Below are 24,792 nucleotides of genomic sequence, written 5' to 3' on the forward strand. Positions count from 1 at the left end.
TTGTAATGTTCCTCTCACGGCATCGCGTACATTCATACGTTATACGTACTTACATTCACGTTGGGTTGCGGCTCTCTATAAAAACGCGATCAAAAAACGAACAAAAAAAGCACGTTCCACATCAAGATCTTGGTCGCGCAAGCGCGCGCGCACCAGGACATGCAGTACGATATAACGATGTGTGAACAATTTATATATATTATATATTCATATATATAATTTTTTTTGTCCATTCCGTGTATGCGTACACTCGATAGTTTTTAACCCATTTGTGCCATATATATATATTTACATATATATTTTTTTTTTTTGGCGTAATTCGTCTTTTGCATGCCACGCTTCCTTCGGTAGTGTAACTATACACCTTAACTCTGCGGAAGTGTGCAAGCGTGACGGCGTTTGGCCGGACGTATCCCGTAGCGACGTGTGCATGGTGATGGTAATCGAAGTTATATTATCTATGTACGTGAATGAAATATATGTATAGGTAGAGATCATCGCAAGACGGGATCCGCAACGCTGCTCATACTCGCACACATTCGACAAATTCTTTTTTTTTTTTACTAACCCACGTGTACATAACTCGCTTTTTTATTCGTAACGCATAAAACAAACTATTTAATTAACCTGATTTACATATATATCTTATTATGGTTTTCTCATATGTGCATACATACATGCGTCACGTATGTATGTATACATATGAGTGTTCGAAAGAAAGGACTCCATATAGTATATATATATATTTACACTTATATACGTCGTATATATATATATAATATGCTTAACATTATTTATATAATACTATTTTCTATTCGATATATATCGCTATATATATATATACATAAATATTTATATTAACGATTACGTATAGACATTCACATCGTTGTCATTATTGTTCATGGTATTGTACTTACTCGTTATTCGATTCTCGTTGTGTTGTACCATGCCATGTCACAATTTTTCTCTGTATATTCCCTTTTTGTGTTTTTTTTACCTGCCTCCAAGTGTTTAGGCTATGATGAGGAAGCGCTCGAGATGAAGATGAGAATGCAGAAGAAGAAGCTCTCCGAGCTGTTTACGATCGAGCGATTTCTCGATTGGAGCGGCTCACAGAGCTTCTTCAGGATCCACGAAGAGAGAGAATCCGATGATGTCAGAAGAGAGAAGAAACTTGCAAGCGTGTCTTTTGCTCGTTTGTGAAGACTACCAGGAGCGGAACTGTGCTTTCGCAGTTTTTTCTGCGAAAGCGTTCGGTAATCGCGATATGACGCGTTCTAATCTTTCGGATCTCTATGATTTGAAATTTATCTTTATGATGCTCTCGCTCGAACGAGTTAGAGTTTCAAAAAGATAATAACATGAATACGATTCATAGATTTCGAAAAATTAATAAGATGTTCAAGTGTCAAAAATGCACGGACAACATCTAAATCAGTACGATTTGGATGTTTACGTGTGCATCTTCGGCATTGTTGAATATTCGTCCGTTTATTTTTCGATAATTTTTCCGAAGCTTTCACGATTTTGCAGCGTACTGATTTTTATTCGAGCGACCTTTTCGCACAGAATAAAGCTCGTACGCTTGCGTCTTTTTCTTCAAGACAGAAGATCGAAGATGGCAGCGGCACTGATAACTGGTAATAATTGGTAAGGACACTTCACGAGGTAAACAGGTAATACTTGCATCAAGATCAAAAGGTAATATGGTCCGTAGTAGAAGACTAGTACTTAGAAGTACTAGTAACCTGGCTATATTGTAACGTAACTCGTAATCTCGTCTACGTAAACGCGCTATTTATTCTTACATATGTCTCGAGCTGTACTTGTAAACTTAACGCGCATACGTAATTCATATTTCATATTTGAATTATATGTAATAAGGTGATTAGTGTTTGACGTTATCGCAAATAAAAATAGCCGCGCGTGTGAGTTAGTGAGTTTAAGACAATTAGAATTCCTTCTCGCAAGCGATAATCGCATTTTTATTTGCAATACGACTCCGTTTCTTTTGATTTCTTTTTGTATGAAAACGGTATGTCCGGAATGCGTTCAGGAAAACGTTGTTAACGTTATTTGTGTCATTCTATCTTTGTTTTACGTCTAATGATAAAGATAGAATGACACAAATAGCGCACTCTCTGAACGCATTCCTCCATGAAAAATATATGTGAATGAGGATTGAATGTATGGGTAAATGTTCACGAATGTTTAATATATGTATGTGTAAAATCACAATTTTTTGCATTTTTTATATCGATTTTGGATTATTCTTCGCCGTTGTTATAGTGATAAGAAAGAAAGCCTTTCTTATTCTTGGCAATGACGAGTGAAAGTTAAAGCCATATAAAAAATACAATGTGTAGTGTCATGGAAAAATTAATTTTTTCCCATTAATTATTTTTAGCTGTTTTATCGAGAAGAAGAAAGAAAGAGAGAGAGAGAGATTATAGAAAATTTAAATTTTTCTCTAATTTTTCTAATATCGAGTTTGAAATATTCTTTCGATTTCGGTATTAGAGAATTAAAGGTAAATTTTCTACAATTTGGAGAAACTGCATTGTGCCATAGTGTTCTTGTTTTTCATTTTTCGTTTACAGAAAATTGTACAGATTGTGATTATGCTCTGTTTACAATGTTCAAGTTGAAGATGTCAGAGAAGAGTGGCTTTTTCTGCTTTTCAAACTTAATTATCTTGACTTGATAATTTATGCATTATCATTATTTCTAAATTTTCTGTTTACGAAAATTGTCATTTGGCTGACCAAAAAGAAGAAAGAAGATTGAAGAAAATAGAAGCAGATGCTTGGGCGATCTGAAAAAGGACCAAAGGGTAAACTCATCGTTGATTTCTGAATTACATTTTGAGATTCAGAAATTCAAGATTTATGTTAAAATTAAATTGGATTATGATTGAGTTTCTGATTATCCTTAATTTGGGATTTTCGGATCTTAAGAAGGTTATTTGTATTTTTCGAAGACTGCATATATTTTCTCTTTACTGCTTTGATTTTGTGTATATAAGTGCATTCGGGGAGACGTTATTGACACTAATGTCATTCTATCCTTGTTTTATATCTCATAAATGATGAAGATGAAATGATACAAATAGCGCTAATATCGTCTTTCCGAACGTGTACCCTATATTTTCTCAGTCGCAACGTTATATTATTTTTTTTTTCGCTCGACTTGGCTGACTCTCGTGTTCGCGATGTGTGTGATCTTTTTCTGCAAGAACTAGGGATGAAGATAAATGCTCGAGTTTGAAGATCTCGCTTTTTGAATCTTCAAACAAGAGCTTGGAAGACGTCAAGAAACTTCGACTCTTTTTGGATTGGTAATGTATTGAATGGTACAGTATTGGTAACCCCTTATGGTAAATAGCGTAACATTCGCGATTAGTAATAAGTAATGATAAGTCCCAGTATATAGTTTGTAATACTTACTTAAGTTATCATATTGCGGCGTAACTTAATTTTTAAAAATTTACATGTTTATAACATAATTTATTCTTTTTTTAATAGGATGTTATTTTTTACTTTAAAATATATATTTACTGAATTGGAGCGACTTCTCGCGATTCTAGAAAAGTTTGATTAGATTTCATAGATACTTTTCTCTATGATTTCAAACTTGACACGCGTAGAAATCATGATGTTGGTATTTTGTGAGATTTGTTTTTTTTTTGTATATGTGAGAAGTTGGAGCATAATTTCCATCTGATAAAGGATTATTTTTATGTGTATATTTTTAAGTGAATGAATGATATTTATCTAATAAGATATTTTTAGATATTTCTAGATAATTATTTATCTAATAAGATTGTTACGATATCCTCTAACTTTTAATTTAAAGATAATTGCTTCTAATGAAAAACTTAATAATTATATTCATCTTTTGAAAATATTTATGATATTCGTATTTATTACAATTCTATTTTTCTTTTATGGAAATCTGCCATGAAAGTATGATTTCCATGTTATTAAATAGTGAAATATTAATTATTTATCGGATTTATTCTGATAAATTACGATTTCATGTGATGCCGAGAAGATCTATCATATAGTTGCTTTCAAGAAAGCATTTTGCTTTTTTTGAGAGCGAGTTTTGCCAGCCAAATTTGCCAGGAATGTGATGTCGCTAACATAGTGAATTGCACAGATGCCTATGTGGTAAAAAGGTAAAAGGTATTATATAAGTAAGTATTTAATCTTGTGTGTTGTATCGGCACGCAAGATGCTTTCCTATTATGTCTACATATGTTGAATTTGGCAGAAATAGTTGAGACGTCTTGTATTGTTTTTTAAAGTGGCTAAGCATTTCGATGATTATCGAGAAGCTTAGTATTCTGCTTTTGCTAATGATAATAATTTAATAGACAATAATACTCTGCCGTAAATTGATAGCTTCTATTTCTGCCATCATTCGTTTATTATATCAAAAATAAGATATACTCTTGGCACGTTTTTCCGATTTTTCTTGATTTATATATATATATACATATATATAGTGTATATATATATATGTATATATATTTGTTTCTACGAGATTATCACATCAGGCATATATCAAGTGCCGAATTATATCGTGAAATTACAATTTCAATTATATATATATATATATATAGTGTGTGTATATATAATGTATAAAATAATTTTCATGATATACTGACAGGCGGAACATTGCAATGATGCTTTTGTCAGTTGATAATTTTTTGAATAACTTCATTTTACAATTCTCATCAATTCGACTCCTTTCATTCAATGGTCAAATTTTCCAACAGTGTCCATGTCAATTTGTTTTCTTGTAATCTCATTCTGCGGAAATTGCGTCGCTTTTGCTAAAAAGTTGCGCAATGTTCGCTGAATGAAAACAGATCGATGACGTCTGATATTATATTTTTCCTCTCCTCTTTTATTCTTCCTATTTTTTCTTAATTTTTCAGCTCAATGTACATGCTGTGTTAAAAACTGGATTTTATTGTTTCGGTGAATAGTCCGTCCTTCGTGATGAAGAATATATGTATGAATTTTTTTGTATGAATGGAATGTTTGAATTCACATATGTTTCGATTTGAGGCAAAGGGTAAAGCATGTAGACTCTTTTCGGAGCTTTCCGTGCAAAATTAATCGGATTGCGATATTATTGCAAGTTGCATTTCTGGGTCGTTCAAATTTAGGGCGTTGGCGTGCAAATGATCTGTCGATTATCTTTATATCGTTCGTGAACGAAGGGAGGAATTTTGATAGTTTCTTAACGCGTTATAGGGAGCCTCATCGCCACGTTTCGCGGATGGATAATTGAATAGTATGCATAGAACAAATTATCTACTGATTATTCTGTTCGCTGATAACGATTGATTTAACGAATTTAACTTTCAGATTTTTGTTAAAGCTGATCGAGTTATCTTCAAATGTGTTTTATGCGCGGTTTTATGTTATTGATCTTCATTCGGATATGTTGTGAGCAGTGGTTACCAAAAATGGTAACATCCGCGCAGCAATATTGTGCCTCGCAAGTACCGAATGAATACAACAAACTAAGTTTGGCGAAATTTATAATTCTGGATATATATAGCTTTAACAAAAATTTTGATAAAAAATCGTGAAAAATAATCGTTGGATGATAGAACGATATAAATGTAATTTCTGTGTGTGATGTAATTGAGAGGATAATTATTTAAATTCTTGAAGAAAATGATTTTTACATACGTTCATTTTCATTGAAAATTTGAATAATTTTCCTTACGAGCTTAGGATTTTTATATTGATTTGCAACCTCGTTGCGGGTCTCGCAGAGATTTCAAGTCTTCTGAATTTCCAGCTTCAGCACAGAAAATTACACATAAATTCATTTTATTTGAAATTCTGAACATTTTTATGGAATGGAGATTTTAATGCATACTGTTCAAAATTAACTGACATTGTAACAGCAAAACACAAGGTACAATTTATATAGGATCGTAGGATTAAATTTAACATTGTTCCTATTCTATGAAAAAGGTTGCTACTTTATATAATCGAAATAGTTCATAAACGTGAGAGAGCATTTATCAACTTTCATGTCTTGTTGCTAATATTTGCATTGAATTTGCGTTATAAATTCTTGCCTTCATAAAGTACTTTTAGAACTCGGATAATCGTAATGTCTGTAACAGACATGACTGTTATCATTTTAATGCAATTATTGCTTTTCTGTTAATCATTGCTGCGCAGCGATCATTACCAGAACTGCAATACATTGCACGAATGGTAACTAATCTTTACAAGGACAAGGATTTATGACGTTTACTCAAATAACGTGAAACACGTTTGATAAAAATTCTCATGTTTATGTATCTTATTTACAACTTGAAAGAAGTACACTTGGATTTTGATTCACTCTTCTTGATGCAATCTCCAATTTTCACGACAATCGAGACTCGACAAAACTGACAGAACCGATCGCAACTGAATTAGATTCAATCATTCCCTCGCATTCCACGTGAAGGAAGATTCCAATGAATGGAGACGCGTTGTATGCTCGCGTGATAGTTGTGGAGGGCCCCACGGTGTTTCAGAGTCTTTTCTCGGGTATCGTTGCTCACGCTGTGACCGACGTTATTCGGTCCAGTATTCCCTGGAAAGGCATCAGCGCTACGAGTGCGGGGTGGAGAAGCAATTTTCCTGCGGGACCTGCCGGCGACGTTTCACCAGAGTGGACATCATGCGGTCACATCAGAAGAGGACGGGTCATCGTTTGACACCCTATACCAGACTAGTCAAGGTGTCACCTTTGGACGTCTCCGCGACAGAGGTTTTCCCGAGGCAATACGAGAATGAGAGTCATCAACAGCAACAGCGGCAACAGAGAGGCAGAGGGGGCATCAATAATTCTAGCATGTCGATTTGTCGTAGTTGAATCTTTTTTCCCTCGTGATTTCTATTTCTCTCTTAGCGTTTGAATCATGAAAACAGAAGCCACGTCGCGATGCCAAGTTTTTTTTTTAAATCTTGTCCTTTCGTACAAAGTAAATTCAAAATATTTATGTTCAGAAAATATATCTAGAAAACAATGTTTTCTTCGAGCAATCTACCGTCGTTGTCTGCTTTCCATGGGCGTAGATGCGACGTTGCGTAACTCGACAGAAATCGGAATGGCTTTATCGAATTTCACATTGACCTCCAAGTGTAAAGTTCTTATCTTACATATTGTTTTATTTTTAATTTTTATTTTTTTTTTAACATTTTTTTAATGTTAATTTTGATGAAATCACTTGAGAGTTCAATTTGATTTTTTGGTTGCCACATTGTGTCTTTTCAAGAAGTTATCTCGTCGAGCAGTATATTAACTCGAAATTATATTTGATATGAAATTATTAGCTTGGCTTGTGACGTGTAAAATACTACTATGTTTGATTATAGTATGTTTTCTTTAATTAAATTTGAAGGCGTGTCTTGTTTTATTTTACTCAAATTAATTGAATTTTGTCAACTTGGAGTTTAATTTTTATATCGCTATCTTGAAGAACTTATTATGATTTTTCAAGACTAACTGTTTTTCAATGCAACAGGGAAAGCGAGTTCTGAAATTTTGTTTGAAAGAATATGTTATATTTGAAAATGTGTTATAAAGATTATAATACTTTATATAATTATTGCGCATAATATTCTGTAAATATGTCCAAATTTAGAATTATTAGAAATTATTTCGGTGAGAAAATATTTTCAAAAAAATCGGCGTTAACACTGTTGTAAATCGGTTCGTTAGAAATAACGGCGCTAATCTCAAATTTTTGTTACAATAAATGGTTAATTTCTATGAAAAGTCAACCAGACATATGTGTTCTAATGATGTTTTCTCTCATTGCTTCTCTGGAAGTATTAGTTACTGATCGGACAATTCACAAAGTGCGGTCTAATACTCAAGATTTCTCACATTTTTACGCGAGTAATATTTCATTAAATAATGTTTCGTTCTTTCTATTCGAAGATCTTTTGAAATTATTTTCGAAATTTATCATCCAATTACACAGACACACAAAACCAAACTTAATGTTTCATCCGGAGATTAGATCATGGTATTCCTACGTACATATTTTTTTGGCGCTCTGAAACTTAATCTGATCTCCAAATTGCTCCGTTACGTCACAGTCTTTTCAATCGACAGGGAACAACTCGATTCTCTAATATTTTTTAAGTCGTGAATGGCTTGGTTTTTAATATGCTGAGGTAAAATATGCAAACTTATGAAGTATACAAACTGCTAGGTTAAAAATATTGGAAAATTGCTCTTCTCCATTGATAAAAAGAAAATATTGTGACGGAATCAATTTGAACAACTGTTTCGGAGTGTCAAAATATATAAGAATACTACACAGTCTATCTCCGGTAAAAAAATTTTTGGTATGTCTGTTATTTATATAATTGAATTTGTAAATTATTAAAGACGAAAGCATTTTTTCTTTTGCCAAGTATCGCTATAAGATCATTTCAATTACTGTTAACAATTGCTGTCGAGTTAATTTATTTTTAAATAATTCAAAATATATATATAATCTTCGGTTATACAAACGACACATTTTGTCTTCCGCTAGAATGCGAATCATTGTCAATTAAATCGTCTTCTAAATTTTTTCCGTGATACAAGAATTACCGTCATGTTACTTTCGTTCATTCGTCGATGTCTCCTTTTCAGCCTAGTATTTCATTAATATAAGTTTGTTGTTTGCTCTCCATATAATCTCGATTTATAATCATTAGTTGCGTAGTAAACTTTCTGAGTAGAATTAATATAAATATAAGCTAACGTGAACACGAGGAAGCATTCTTTTTATCATGTCTTTGGAGAGTCTTACACGTATGCTTTCGTGTAAATCGCATCGATCTTGCATCCAGCCGTATTTTTCAATCCACAAATGCGAATCCGACCAGTTGATGGACCAGATGAAGAACAAATAAAGAATCTCTGAAAAGAATCTTCTAATCTCTTTTCAATTGTGCGAACCCTACACCCAGCTTTTCAGCTCTCGTATCGTTGCGAATGTAAAATAACTTAATTACTAACTTTTGGTGTGGCATAATCTCATACCTTTTCGTATTATCAAATTTAAAGTTTTATGACAAAAAATACTAAAATTAGCCATTAATCTTCTACAGTTTATTTAAATATTCTTAAACGTTTCAATCTAATTTTCAAATTTTTCTTTTTAGAAAATAACTTCAAAATATCTGGCAATTAGATCATATTCATCCTTTGAAAAAAAGTAAGTCGTATATTTCATTTATATATAAACACTGTTTACATTATTTTTTTAACGAAAAATTAATTAGGAAGTTCAGGGCGATATTTATTTTAAACTCGAAATAACAATGCCAGTGCGTAAAGTCGTCTGAAAAAGGAGGAGGAGAGAGAAAGAGAGAGGAAATGTTTCAGAAAAAGCTCAACGCAAAAGTGAAAATAAAATTCTCGAAAGGAATCTTTGAAATTTAAATGCATCTTGTCGCGTCCGCACGCATAATTGACCTCCGGGGTGATATAGTTGGCCGATGATGCTTGCAGCTGCCACGCCGTATTGGTCACAATCCACTGGGGTGCATCAGCAACGTGCCACGGCACATTACTGCAGACTCTCCTGTCCAAACTGCGGTCGCAGCTACAAGTATCGAAGCGGTCTGCGGGGACATATCGCCGACTGTCTCTCGGAAAAAGAGAAATTGGAGGCTGATTTTCGTCAACGACAGGAGCAGCGGCGGCAGCGTGAACAGCAGCAGCAGGTGCAGCAGCGACTGGAGCAGTTCACTGAGAAAGACGTCAGAGTACTGTACAAGTTTTGGAAATCGTAGATACTTGTGTAGCACAGAGACGAATGAAAATCGGTAGTAAAAAATCTTCCATCCATTGCGTCGAAATTACTTGTTCTTATTTTATTTCACCTTTAAATACGAAGGCGGGATCCTACGATCGTTTTTCTTGTTCTTGGAAGCTCCAGTATCTCGATCCAGGCACTGTCTCTTGCTCCTCTCTTGACGACAATATAGGTCTGTTTTCTGTGGCTGAACTAGTATACACTTTTAGAACTTGAATGAAAGATAGGTATATGTTTAATATTTGTCGAAAGCAAGAAAGACAGTTCTAGTGCAGTCTACTACGGGAACAGAAAACAGACCAAGTACATGGTTTTCACTAGTTTTTGCTCTTTTATTTTTCTTTTTGTTATACATTTAAAAGCGAGAAAACCGTAAATATATTTGATAAAATGATGTTTGTCTCTAAAATTGATCGTATTTAATAAACATTGCTTTGGTAATTGTGAAGAATTATTTAATCAATGATTTACTTGTGTGTGTACATATATATATATTTTTTCTGTGTTGTACTTTTTTATATTTTTCATTCGCCTATAAGTACATAAATATAAATGTTATATCACGCATTAAATAAAATGAATAAATAAAATTTAAAGTTGTATAATCTAGCTCGATATGCAATGCACTTGCATCTTACTAGCGAATATACAATATAATCCATAAATTAATATCTATATATTAATAAAATGACGTAAATCGATCCTTTAATCACGAGTAGCATCTGGTACATGCTACTAGCATTGTAAATAACCGTCAGAATCCGATTAACGAAGGAATAAATGAAGCATCAGTGATGATTGTTGGTTGATGTGTATTGCATGCTGAAGTTTTGTCATCTAGCAGAACGTAAGCTTCGTGATTGTCAGCGTGGCGAGTGTCACATTTAAAGCGGCAAATGATGGAGCTATATATCTCTAGCGGCTCATCGGAGGGAAATCATCCACGTTCGAATCATTCACGTAACTTCAGCCAGTATTTACACTCATTCGCCGTGGATATGTGTTGTTGGGTGAAACTATACAAGGAGTCATATTTTACGTTGGGTTGAAATTAATTACATCACGGGTGTAAAAATGGATGCACTAATAAAATGCAGTTCATTTTGGTGCAGCATGTAAATAACAGCCCAAAATAATGAAGACTGCACAAGGGTTTGCCGTAAGGATTGATGACGTATTTTTTCAAGTGTATAAATATATTGCTAAAGTTGTACTTTTTTTATCATTGTTACATAGACCGTCACTCTAAAGCTTTCACATATTGATTACTTGCTTTTGCCGTAAAGTTTTTAGCATATAGTACTTTGTCTTTAATTTATTCATCAACAACTCAAAGATAACACGAGAATAAAGGGCCGTCTACAATGAGCAGTAGTAATAGTGGTAAGGCTGTAAGACACATCGGGAGTAAGCTGATTTTCCGGTATAATAAAGTAAATCCGTAGGTGAATGGTTGAAATCCATTTCCTATGTTCTACTCTCTTATTATAATACTTACGGACTCACTTTATGTCCTATTATACTGGAAAATCAGCTTACTTCCGATGTGTCTTACAGCCTTACCACTATTGCTATTGCCATTGTAGACGGCCCTTAAATGAAACCTCATTATATCTAAAAATAAAATTAATTCTATATATATTTGTTAATAATTAAATATTCTATATTCTCTCTCTCTCTCTCTCTCTTTCTCTCTCGTTACAATAATTAGATGTTAACGAATTAATTAATTCGTGTATTAATTTGTTAATTCATTAATTTATTTGTAGACAATGCGACTTTTAATTTTTATCACTGCAATAATGGAACGTTGTATACGGCGGTATTAAATTTTTCAGCAATTCATTACTTCGAAAAAGACTCGGAAAGAATTAAATGCGATTAGAACCAGTTTCTATTCCTCGACGGGCTTGGGAGCTTTTTGTGCAGTCTTCCTTTGGAGCGAGCTTGATTCAGTATTGTCCACACGCTTGGTTCGAGCTTTTTCTTCAACGGTCGAGAAAGAAAAAAAAAGAAAGGGGGGGTCAAAGTGTTCAGGTCACACTGTCTCGACCGGAGTGACCCGCGGCTTTGCAGATAAGAGGGGCTCGTTTCGTGCGTCCGACAGGAACCCGTATGATGTAAAAGGCCTCCCCCTGTATGCTTGCAGCCAGCCCCGCGAAGGAGATCGTCTTGAGTGGCGGCGAAGGCGAACTGCCATTTCGGTGTGTAATGTGCGGACGTGGATACAGATCGCGATCGTCTCTCACACGACACTCCAGATACGAGTGCGGCTGCCTCGGATCCCGGTATACCTTCACCTGCACTCTCTGCGGCAAATACTTCTGCCGACCGGATCACCTCAAGCAGCATATCCTCAACATCCACGGGGGTTCCGTCGCTAAATAACCGCGGCTGTGTCTCATCTCCTTCGGCGTGTAGAGAAACATTGTCATCGATCATCGACTCGCCGTTTACTGATGATGAATCGATTGGTAGCCGTCTTTGAGGACGTCGAAATTACTGCGAAAGTAATTGCGATTGTCATGAAATCGAGAAGGAATGTTTTTGCATCATATTCTCTTCAAAACAGATTTTATATTTTTATTAAAAAGAAATGTAATCTTTATATACATATAAATAATCTTATAAATTTGAACTTAAAGTTTATAAATTGTTGGATTACTTTTACGCATTATTGCTTAGCGTGGTATTGCGAATGAGATTTGAAGTTCTACTTAGAATAAACATGTTTATTTTGATTCTGATGCTGCAATAATATTTCTTATTGAACGGGTTTTCTAGACTAGGTTGCAGATATAATTTAGGAGCCCCTCTTAGAAATATTTTCATTGTTTATCGTGGAGCTTTATTTTAATCGTACTCTTCGTTTAGATTTGTTTATCCAAAGGAATACCAAAGGAAATTTTTATTTTGAATTTGTCAGTAGGGTTAGTTATTGTGTATGGAACTATGAACTTAATTATTTTTTTGTGGCTATTAGAATATTTTTAGAGAAAGTATTTAGTGATTAATTTGAATCTTGAACAAGTTCTCGTGCAATAGTTCTAATTGTTAACAAATCTTGCTTCTCGTTCATGTTTTAAAAATTTCTCGGTTAAATTTTTTGTTTAAGAGTTTGTTAACAGTTTAATATAACGAGTTTTCAAGTAACAAATACGATTTATTTTCTGAATCAATTTTATTAGTTTAGTTAAGTTAGATACATTATTAATAGATTTTTTATTATAACGCAGTTCCAAGATTAGTTTATGTCACATATAAATGCTCAAGCAGACATTTCTTCTTAAATGACAAAAGATTTTATTTTTCACTTTCTTTAGAAAATTCAAGACGAAATGAAATGACTGCGTGTATATTATACGCGCACTTGCGTGTTTTAGAGGTGAACTGCCAAATAGCCTGATCATGAATGCCAAATGACTAATATTCCTATTTTTCTAGTGCAATATACACGTTTAAGTTATTCTATAAAAGTATACGATTATACAATGATATAAATGTGTAGATGGATTAATATATTGGAAAGTGTTGTTTAGGAGTGACAGAACTCTGTGAATAAGAAATGAGTCATATCTGTTTCTTCTCTTGTTGAATCTTCTGAATTCGTTTGAATGTATTTATTTTACATTTTTGGAAGCAAACTTTAAACTCAAAAATTAACATTTTTTTTATTAAAATGTGTTCAAATTGATAGAATGTATTATATTATATTACTAAAATGCAGAAGTTTATCAGTCTTTCCGGAGTACATTTGAATGCATGTGCAATCTTTATCGTGTATTTTTCTATATTTTTTCTATATGAATAAGACAATTGCTTTATTAAAACAGTCACGGTTTTTTAATATATCTTGAATTATTTTAATAAAACAATTAAATCGTGAAAGTTTATGAACTTCTGCATTTTAGATATTTTACTTTATATATACGCCGATAGTTTTTAAAATAATATAGTACGCGTGTTGAAATCTTTTTGATTTTCTCTACGATTAAAGAATTAGATTTAAAAATACGAAAAGTTTTAGGTACTGAAAATTTGTTTAAAAATTCGATGGATATATTTATTGTGTCATAGAGTAAATTTTCAAAAATGTTGGAGTCTCTTTGTAGGGATAGGATTTCTTTTTACAGTTTTATCTTATTGCACAAATATCGGTTATGTATAAAGAGAAATATGTTATGCAGCGACTCTAGTGTCGTATGTTACATTTGAGGCTATAAAATATGCGCAAATATGTTATTTATGCAAGTTTACGTAAATAGAAGAGGTATGATGGGATCATTTTTCATTGCCCTAAAAGATGCGATATGGGTACATTATTGTTATTGCTGGACATTGATTCCACATGTTGTTACTTATCGGACTTTATAAATTTTTATGGTATTTCAATAAAAAAGCAATATTAAATAAATTCTATATTTCTTAACCACTTTCCATCCATTTTTTTTTTTGTTACCACGTTCCTCAATCTGATTATATCTCTCTGTTATATTTTTTAATATTTTCATCTTATGTACATTTATTTTTTTGTAGCATACAAAATATCATATAATAATACTGCGATAATTAAAAATTTTTAATATAGTGCGATAATGAAAATTTTTATATATAGTGATATTTTATTTTTGAACTAATTGTAAATTAAAGTACATGTTAAATCAAATATTTGTAAATATATATTAAATTAAATATTTATTTAAAAGAAATAAAAATAAAAGCGGTTTACATAATTAATACAAATGTTCAGTTTTTATAGTTACAGTTCCGCTAATTCAATCAATATAATATTAGATTAAAGACTAAATATAATTACCTTTCGGGTCAATTTAGAATGTATGGCATCTGGATTGAGTTTTTCATTTTCAAAATTGCGAAAATAATATCTTAATATATAAATCTCAGACAGCACGCAATATCTACAAAATATTTACAAAATATTTATAAGATTTATTTTAAATATTTTGTAAATATTTTTGTGGTCTTAGATTGCACAGATCATAAACATTTATTAGAAATATTATGAAATATTTATTATGAATGTTACAGTAAATGCTATGAAAATACTTAATGAGACATTATAATCCAAGTAAAAAATACTTATTAAAAATATTTATTTATATTTATCATAAATATTGCATAAAATATTTAGTATATTTTAATAATATTTTGAATAAAACTTTATATAAAATATGTATGAAATATCTATGTAACATTTCAAAAAATGAATATTAATAAATATTTATCATAAATATTCTGTGCTATCTGGGATCATTATAGTATATATAATATTTTATTTGTTAATTAGTAATAAAATCAAGCTAATTTCTTTGTCTAATTGTGCAGGTGTGGGCTGCAATTTAATTTGGATATATTGTACACAATGAATATATTATATTGTAAAATTTGCTATGCACACATTTTATCAAAATTAAAGTAAGATTTTTACAATTTTTCAATTTAGCACGGATTTAGTTAAAAAAGAAAATTCAATGAACGAATTAAAATTACAATACAATTGACACAAAGCAAAAGTTTCCTTTCCTTTTAATCATAAATTAAAATGTATTATACAGCATACTCGGACACTCTTTTTGTACGTAAAAATAATATGTATATAATTAATTTTAAACGCGTGTGTTGTTTCGATAGGTGATTAACACTTGGTATTAACGCGTGGCAAGGTTCGTCGTTCGATAAAATTTTTTTAGTACATGCGTGAGACAGAAAGGTTTCATTAAGAACTCCTTTATTTCTTTTGACGAATCCACTAAAAAAATGTTCTTTGATTAACAAATCGTTCGAGTAAAATCTTATTCGAAAGAAGGACGCTTCTCTGTTCGTGTTCCTGGAAAATCCAAGAGATGCACAAGTACAATTCCTTGCACATCCTTCCATAGCGCGATTTCCGATTCCTGGGATATCTTGGTCCATGGGACTGAACCGATCCTCGTGAGGACTGACGTCACTTCGTTTTATGTTTCATTACAGTGTCAGATGCGCTGATCAGCAACGGTGAGCATCGATGCCGGAAATGCGGCAAACGCTACAAGAATCAGTCCTCCTTGTGCAGGCACATCAGGTATGGCTGTGGACCGACCAAGTTGAAGTGTGTTTGTCCGCACTGCGGAAGACTTTACTCCAGGCCCGATACTCTCACCGAACATGTGATCAGGGTGCACATGTATCCAACTCAATAATCGTTCCCGATCTCATTTACGATCTCAATTGTTTATGTACAGTTATTCTGTACAATACGACGTTTGCGTAAAATTTTCATTTTATAGTCAAAGGTATAGAAAGTATTTGTGGAACATTTTTAAGAAATGTAATAATTTTTTAATTTATGTAATTATTTTTAGTTATTATTGAAAATTGATTTATATTAAGTATTTTTATTTTGAATTATCTTGTATTAACTTGAAGAGCGTATCTATATTTTATTAATTACGTAACTAATTAAGTATTTTTTTAAATATTCAATGATGTTCAGTTTAGTTTTATTTTTAGTTTCTGCAGTCACTCAATGGAAATTACTGTTAATGAGATCAGAAATATTATCTATTAGAAAAAAATCGATATCGGAAAAGGTATTTCGAATTAGTTAAAATGGATTTAATATAGAATTAGAGTATATTTATCCACTTCAGCTTATTTACATAGCCAAGAAGGGGACTTGGTCTACAATATTTCTTACCCTCACTCATTCATCCATGTTTTATACGCGCTCTTTTTATATCGACTTGACCTATTTGTATCCCTTACGTCGATTTTACCTAATTTCCTTGCTCCTATCTGAAAAAAATTTCCTTTCCTTTAGCTCTTATCTAATATCTTTTCTCACAGCCTTTCGTATAGTCTTCCCCCCATTTCTTACTGTTTACCTCACCTTCTTCTGCTGCTCCTTTCGCTTTTTGATTTAACTTTTTTAATCTTGTCACAACCTCTTGAGGATTTCTAATTGTCATCCCTTTGCTTTTCCCTTTATCCTTCCTCTCCTCTCTTCTTCTCACTTCCTTCTCCCTATCTTTCCAAAGCTTCTTTTATACCTTTTCTTTTGTTTCATCTAAGTTTCTAAGTTTCTTCTCTCCATAATCCCCTTATAATCTCTCCGATACCTTCTCCTATAATTCATCAAACCTTCTTCTCATCTCTTTGCATTCCTTAACATAATGCTCTATGTTATCTTTACCTATTCTACCAAATATACACCTCTCCTTATTTTCCTAACCAATATTTATTTGCCTCTTATAGATTAGAATTACCACATTTTAATTTAATTTGCCCTTATCTCATCCCCTCTCCTCAACACCTCTATATTTATCTCTTTTAGATAGTTCGGCTCTCTGCGATTAATAGCTATTACTTTATACTTCTTGTTATACCTTGTCTTTTTGATTCTACCTTTTTTCTATAAAATGAATTTAATATGTAAACAAAATTAACAGATATGTATTTTTGAGAGAATATTAATATTGAATATTAATATTATATTCTATATATTGTACTTCGACGTTTAATAAATTATAATATATATAATATATAGGCAATGCATTACATAAATTAATTTTTCTACATTGCTATACTTAGCGCTTCTGATATGATTGGGTGCTTTCCAATTGCTTAACACATCTTAACATAAATGTAGCGAATTAATTCATATATCTTTCAATGTTAATAAATAATTTAACCCTTATTACGTATTCTTTGTTGTCACAATAACCTTATAACCTTAAAAGAATTAAATATTATTTATTAATACTGAAAACATGCAATGTGTTTGTACTCAATTGCACCAGTTGTCGTAATCGTTGTCACAATATTATACATCTGTACTCCGAGAGCTACTAGTCGGCTGTGTAGTATTGTGTCGACGATTACGGCAATTGAGTGCAAATCGGTTTATATATTTTCAGTGCTAATAAATAATTTAATTCTTTTAAGGTTATGAAGTTATTGTGACAACAAAAAATATATAATTAAAAGGGTTAAATTATTTATTAACACAACTGAAAGATATGTGAATTAATTTGCTACGTTTGTGTCAAGATGTGTTAAGCAATTGGAAAGTACTCATTGAATGCTCATCTGTGATTGTAAAGCGAATAGGCATTATTGACTTACATAATGGGTTTGCAAAGAATAATAATTTCTATAATTTCTCCAATCAATTTGATTAAAATTTAATGTTTCAATTAAAATCCCATTTTTTAAATTTTATATATATCTTCAGATCTCGTTTATTAGGAGATTCGTCTTTTCAAATTTTTCGTAAATAGAAAGATCGCGAATACAATGTTATAAATAATAATGATATAGATATTTTCTTATGTTAAGATGGTACTAATGAAATATTTTCAAGGATTTTTAAAAATATATTTATTAATTCTTCACTGAAGATTTTATGCAACGTTTGAAGATTCATTTAACACGTTGAATATCACACAAATCATCCGTCATTTAATTTATTCCATTTAAACATTACCATTGTACTCTTTATCTCTCTATGTTCTGAAATGGTAATTTAGCTAGGGGAGATAGTTGTAGAGCGTAGTATATCCAACCGCTGGAAGATCGCGTAAAAGGATCAGAAAAAGAGAGACTGAAACCTTGCATGCTCAGGTACTCACAAAGATGAATCGCGAGACATACATTATCCGTAAGAGATCGCAAAATTTACACATTTGTTTCGTTTCGAACATGCTTGCAGCATACTGGACCGAATACTCGACGGTGCACGAGACTCTGGCCTTACAGTCGCTCGACTGGAAGAAGATATCCGAACAGCAGCATCGTCAGCAACAACAGCAGCAGCAACAATTTTCGCAGCGGCAGCAGTCGTTTCCACAACAACCAATGCAGGGCCATGTTTGCAAAGATTGCGGCAAGACCTACAAACAGAGGAACGCTTTATGGCGACACTTTAAATACGAGTGCGGCAAAAGTCCCAGATTCCAGTGCCCGTATTGCCGCTACCGGACGAAACAACGGTCTAATATGTCTTCGCATATTAAGCACAAACACGTGGGCTACAAGATTTACGTAATCGATCTTGAGGCCGAGAAATGAACGCCTTAATTAGGTTTTTTAATGTTCAAAATCACAGATACTTCGATGTGTCTTGTATTTTAGCAGAATATAAAAAATATCACTTTCAACAATGATTTGAACCATCATATACAGTCACGCAACGATTTTATATCGATTAATAAATCGCTGAAAAATTAATTTTAAAAATTATCAAGTCTTGTAGAGAGGAAATTGTATAAAATTGGTAAGGAAATAATAGGAAATTAGTAAGTTAAGAATAAAGATATTAACAATACACAGCAATTTAACTTGGCGATGCTATTTAATTATGAAAATATTAATTGGGGAAAATATTTTTTTATTTACAGTGTAGGGGAGAGTGGTCTAAATCGGACCTATTTGCAGTTTCTGCTCTCTATAAGGCGTAAATAAAGTCCGATCGTAAAATCGAAGCTGCCGTTGGAAAGATCATTTAATACCCTTCATTTTTGCTTCAGATTATTTTGACGTATCTCTCATCTGTGTTAAACTATAATGGAAAATGTATAATAAAAACGCTCTTTCCAGTCCGATTTGGAACCATCGGTTCCAAATTGGACCATCCCCTGGTTCAGATCGAAAACTTATTTTTATGGATTTTTAGATAAAATTTTAAAATATTTTAATGTATTTCTCTTAGTATTGAGTAAAAACGAGTAATTTGACAGTCAAAGATAAAAATTTTTTATTGGACACGAGTCCTTTCGAACTTTGGAATAAATTTTACAATAAACCGCAAAAGTGATCACGAAATGCTTGATATTTTTGAATTCTACTCTTTAATTATCTTAAATCAATTACTTTTTAAATTTTTAACACCTTTTAAATAATGATTTACAAGGATTTTCTTTTTTAAAAAAATTTTGCACGATGACTAAAAATACATATTTGCCTCTATTTTATGAATGTTATGACAGAGAACTGTAAAACTGCTATCGCATGTTCGGTGTCTTATAAGGACTTTACGTTATAAATAGTACGCAAATCTGCTTAACCGTATTCATTTAAATTAAAAAAGTCCTATTTGGAATACGGTCCGATTTAGACCACTCTCCTCTATATAATTTAGAATTCTATATGGATTAAAGTTCAGAATTTTTATTTAATGTTTGTTAGAACAGTTTATTTCTTTTTTTTTATGTAAGACGTTTCTTGAGATTAATTATATTACGGATTATTATTAGTTAAAATGAGATTATATTTTATACTTTTAAAATAATTATATTGTATTTTTAGAAGACAATTTAAAAATAATCATTAATTTGTTTTCTTTAATTTGTCGTTTTAGATATATCTAAATTTCTTTCTTTAATATACATTTATTAAATGTTTTATTTTTGTATTCAATTAGTTCGTGATAATATTCTGAATATGTTATCAAATAATTAAAAAGTTATTAGAAATTTTTTGAACAATAAAATTAAATGAATACATGTAATGTTATATATCAAATTGCATAATTGATTGTATCTTACCTTTGTATTAATTTGTACATTGTTACAAGCATTTTACCATAAAATATTTAAAATAAGTAATGCATAAAGGAATGTAAAAAAAGATTTCTGAATAATGTAGTGTTATAAAAATAAACTGTAAATAAAAATTTTGTTTCAAATAGCACTTGTATGTATTCACTTAATATAATATTGATGCGTTATGACATGGTACAGTAGTGTATTCTTATAAAAGTAATGTTCGAAAGAATAGAATATGAATAGAGTGTACACAACGTATGAAATATTTGTTTTAATAATAATATTTTATTAATGAAAAGAATTAATCACTTGTTTAATGAAATTGTAAAATTAGTTTAATTACACTCTTTATTTGATGTTCTCTATGTTCTGAAATGATAATTTAGTTAGGGGATATAGTCGTAGAGCGTAGTATATCCAACCGCTAGAAGATCACGTAAAAGGATCAGGAGAGAGAGAGAGAGAGAGAGAGAAAGAGAAGGGAGAAGGGAGGGAGGGAGAGAGAGAGAAAAAGAGAGAGAGATTTTGCATGTTTAGGTATTCACAAAGTCGAATCGCGAGACATATATTATCCGCAAGAAATCGTATTCATAAAGACGAACCGCGAGACGTCGTACATCATCCGCAAGAAATCACAAAATTCACATTTGTTTTATTTCGAACCTGCAGCATACTGAACCGAATATTCGATACATGAGATCCTGGCTTTTTAGTTGTTCGCCTAGAAGAAGATATCCAAACAGAAGCATCGTCAGCAGCAGCAATTTCCGCCTTGAAATGAACGCCTTAATTTGGTTTTTTAATATTCGAAATCTCAAACGCTTCGATGCGTTTTGTATTTTAATAGAATATAAAAAGATATATTAATTTCAATAATAATTAAGCAGTCAAATATATTCATGTTAACGATTTAAAATCGATATAAAATAAAAAGAATTAATTACTTGTTTAATGAAATTGTAAAATTAGTTTAATTATATTTATCTGATCAGCGTCAGAGATTATGGCCGTTAGCCATAAATAAAAATACATATAACAGAATAAATGTCACAAGTTGATATTAAATCTGTTTCTTCAGGGTTTAACGAGCGAATAAAAATTACTCTCCACTAACCAGCACAGATAAGAGCGTTTTCCAAGTTTTTCGAGCATGTAGACCAAGGGTTGTCCTATCATCCTCTATATCTTATTCTCCTTCTGCAAGTTCAGTAGTTAGAGATCTCAATAAATATCAATTCCTAACACTCTCCCGTTCAATCCTCGTCGTTGTTTGTTGCAGCGTCGTCGCTTGACAGTATTCACATTAGCGAATATCGTTGCTGTTTCTGCAACAGTCCGTACCCGACGACATCTCATCTAAAAAGCCATCTGACCAGAGGTTGCTTCATGGACCCAACCTTCTCGATTGAGAAACGGCGCAGTCTCAACAAAATGGAGTCCAGAAATTATGTATGCCCACAGTGCTCGCAAGGCTACAAGAACAAACGTACGTTGGACACGCATCTGCGTATCGCGTGCGGCCGCGAACCGAAATTCCAGTGTCCATACTGCGACCTGAAGAGCAAACACCCACCGAATATTTACACGCACATTAGACGCAAGCACAAGGGTGAAGATCTCTTTTTCATAATCAACAACAAATAAATTATAAATTAAATTAGGTTGTAGAATTGTTATTAAATTTATATATACGAGGGGCTATCAAATTTAAATTATAATTTTGAAACTCCTCACAATTTTATTATGAATGAATTTGATAACTATTTTACAATTTTGCATTCTTGTAATTATTGTCATGGGATGAAACTCATGAATGTCAATAAGTAAGCGAAAGAATTCATATTCATACCAAACTGTCTTAAGACTGTAGAGATAATTACCGATGTAGCGGATACAGATTTGTAGCGGCGCGAAAAGAACAATAGCGTCGATAAGTAGGCGAGAATGTCGCGAGGTGATTATTACTGTAACGATGAGCGCTGAATGAAAGAGGAGAGGGATCGTTGAGTTCGGGACGATCTGGTGTGCTCCGAGACAGGAAGACGAAATTGAGCACTCGTAGAGTAACGATCCTGAGCACGCATACAAGCGATAGAATTTGGAGCAGTCGAGGGCCAGCTCGAATCTGGAAAGAGGTCCACCGATCTACGGTTATCACTAGGCCGAGAGGAGGATTATTATCAGACTGGCGAGAGGCGCAATCGAGGGCCGGAGATGTTACGACCGAGACCGGAGCATGCTGACGACAATCTGGCGTGGAATCGCAGACTGGATCGGCGGATTATTAACACAGGCTGCCCGATCACTCGGATCTCTTCTCCTTGGGTCCGCAAGCACGGGGACCGGACACATTCTGCCAAGTATCAATAATATTATCGTTACAAGACTGTAAAATTTTTGACTATAAATTATTATTATAAAAAAAATTAAACAAAGTGGGGTGTATCAATTATTTATTCTACATATATGTGTTTATATTAGAAAAAAATAGGCAAAGAAGCTATAAAATGCGTTTGAAGCTATATTGAATGCGTTTGATCATATTACGTATATTTTTTACGAGTATTCCAATTTTTATGAGTCCGGATCTTACACAAAATGAAGATTGCATTTTCAGGGCGTATTTTTTTATTTTCTTTCCTCCCTTGTTAGTTATTTGCACAAAGAAAATAATTTCACGTTCAATACATTCAGTTTTTATTGTACTTATTGGCTTTTGATTATAAAAATTTGGCAATGTGCGTTGAAAAATACTAGTCACAAACAAATTATTACAATAATTATTAACAAGTAGTCATATATTTGTATCTTATTTTCTCTCATAAAAAAGTAATATTTATAGTAATTCAATAAATAATAAATTATTTTTAATAATAAAAAAAAGACTGACTGTATGTCGTTTTATGAGATTATTATTTTTAAATTCTATTCTTAGCGTCAATTTTTATGTTTTTTATAATATTATTACAATAGAGTATGAATATTAAATTAATTGCTATCTTTTTATTTCAGATGACTGTGATATTGCAACTTAATAACATCAACGACTGAACATTGAAATCATTGAAGAAATTATGCAATTTATTAGGATTGACTTGCGAATCATAGGGAGAAAAAAGTCAGGAATATATTTTATACGGTTTCATTTTTTACGAAATTTTACATATTTAAGCAAGATGATAAAGAGCAAATGAAAGAAATAGTAAAAAAAAAATCAGAAATCAGTAGAAGATGCAATCTTTATACTGACATTTACTAAATTTTATTCCAAGTTTTATTACATCAAATGATATTTGTTAATTCTGATAGTTATTGGAGTATACCCATTTTAAAAATATAAATAATAAGGAGCATACAGCCACATACGCAGGTTGTTATACCTTTACTATATACCCACTTATATTACTTATATACCTACTTATGTATACTTACTTATACCTACTTTACTATAAAATTCTTTTTACTATAAAAAAATAATTGTGTTATTAAAACGACATAATATTGTCTCTGCTGCGAATTTTTTATACCTTGTGATGTGATGTTTTCCCGTCCTCAAAGAACCATTCCCTCTACCAATATCGTGGTTGAGCGGTCAGTTATCAAAGCTGTCGCTGTTGCGATATCTTTTTTTGTTTTTAAGATATTTTGAGTCAAATTTTGATAATTTCGCGGAAAAGTGGCGTACTCTCTTGTGCCTGGTGCTTAACTCTGATTTTGCGAAATAGTAAAATAAACTAGTAAATACTTGCCGATATATCACGAGAGGTAAGAGTTTGGAGGATTTCGGTTACTGAAAGCGCGATGATCCTGGACAACATTCAAGAGATTTTAACCGTCGATCAAACAACTTGCGTAATGCTAATGCCGACTGTACTGTAATTTTCGAGCCTTATAACTCGAAAAATACATAATGGAAGAAATATTTTATTATAGTGTTTTGAAAAGCTCTCGAGGTAAACTACAAGAAAATGTAATAAAAAATGGGGAGTTCTATTTAAAAAATTTGAAGTAGCCTTGCTCTCACTTTGACAACGCTACCCAAGATCAAACAAATGGTACCATCTTATGCTCTCCTCAAAGTTATAAAACTTTTGTCTGAACATATTAGTCATTTGACATATACTATCAGAGATAATAGCTTGTAACACTTTACATGGGCCACCCTGTATATATAGGGTAACTCCGACAAATACGCCGCGCTGGGATTTACGCCGAAGTCAGAAAAAAATAGAAGGAGTGGGGGTACTTTTCCCGTAACTACTCTGTTACATGCCTTTATGTTATATTAGTATTGTGTTATGATTTCAGCTTCTTACTGTTAATATTAATGAATTTATTGTGAGTTGAATCGATTTGTCACTGTAATAAGTAACGCCATCATAAGTTATAATCTACATAAAA

The 24,792-nt window shown here is 32.2% G+C and overlaps 2 protein-coding genes across 19 annotated transcripts in view; both read left to right on the forward strand.

The window, feature by feature from the left end:
• LOC108726946 (longitudinals lacking protein, isoforms N/O/W/X/Y) overlaps positions 1-24,792 on the forward strand; it is a 245,629-nt gene that overhangs the window by 16,869 nt on the left and 203,968 nt on the right. Inside the window, exon 7 of one of the 18 annotated variants that reach the window (XM_018454802.1) lies at positions 18,558-18,931. The exons of the other annotated variants lie outside the window; for them this stretch is intronic. Within the exon in view, the coding sequence (XP_018310304.1) occupies positions 18,558-18,916 (359 nt within the window). The 3' untranslated portion in view covers positions 18,917-18,931. Of the gene's footprint in view, positions 1-18,557; positions 18,932-24,792 lie in introns of those variants that run through there. 18 annotated transcript variants of the gene reach the window in all.
• On the forward strand, positions 9,528-9,882 carry LOC108726954 (uncharacterized). The gene has a single exon (XM_018454812.1). The coding sequence runs from the start codon at positions 9,528-9,530 to the stop codon at positions 9,822-9,824; it is 297 nt and encodes a 98-aa protein (XP_018310314.1). The 3' UTR covers positions 9,825-9,882.

The sequence above is a fragment of the Mycetomoellerius zeteki genome, unplaced genomic scaffold, assembly GCF_001594055.1.
Source record: "Mycetomoellerius zeteki isolate Tzet28-1 unplaced genomic scaffold, Tzet1.0 scaffold458, whole genome shotgun sequence".
In the NCBI taxonomy this organism is placed as follows: Eukaryota; Metazoa; Arthropoda; class Insecta; order Hymenoptera; family Formicidae; genus Mycetomoellerius; species Mycetomoellerius zeteki.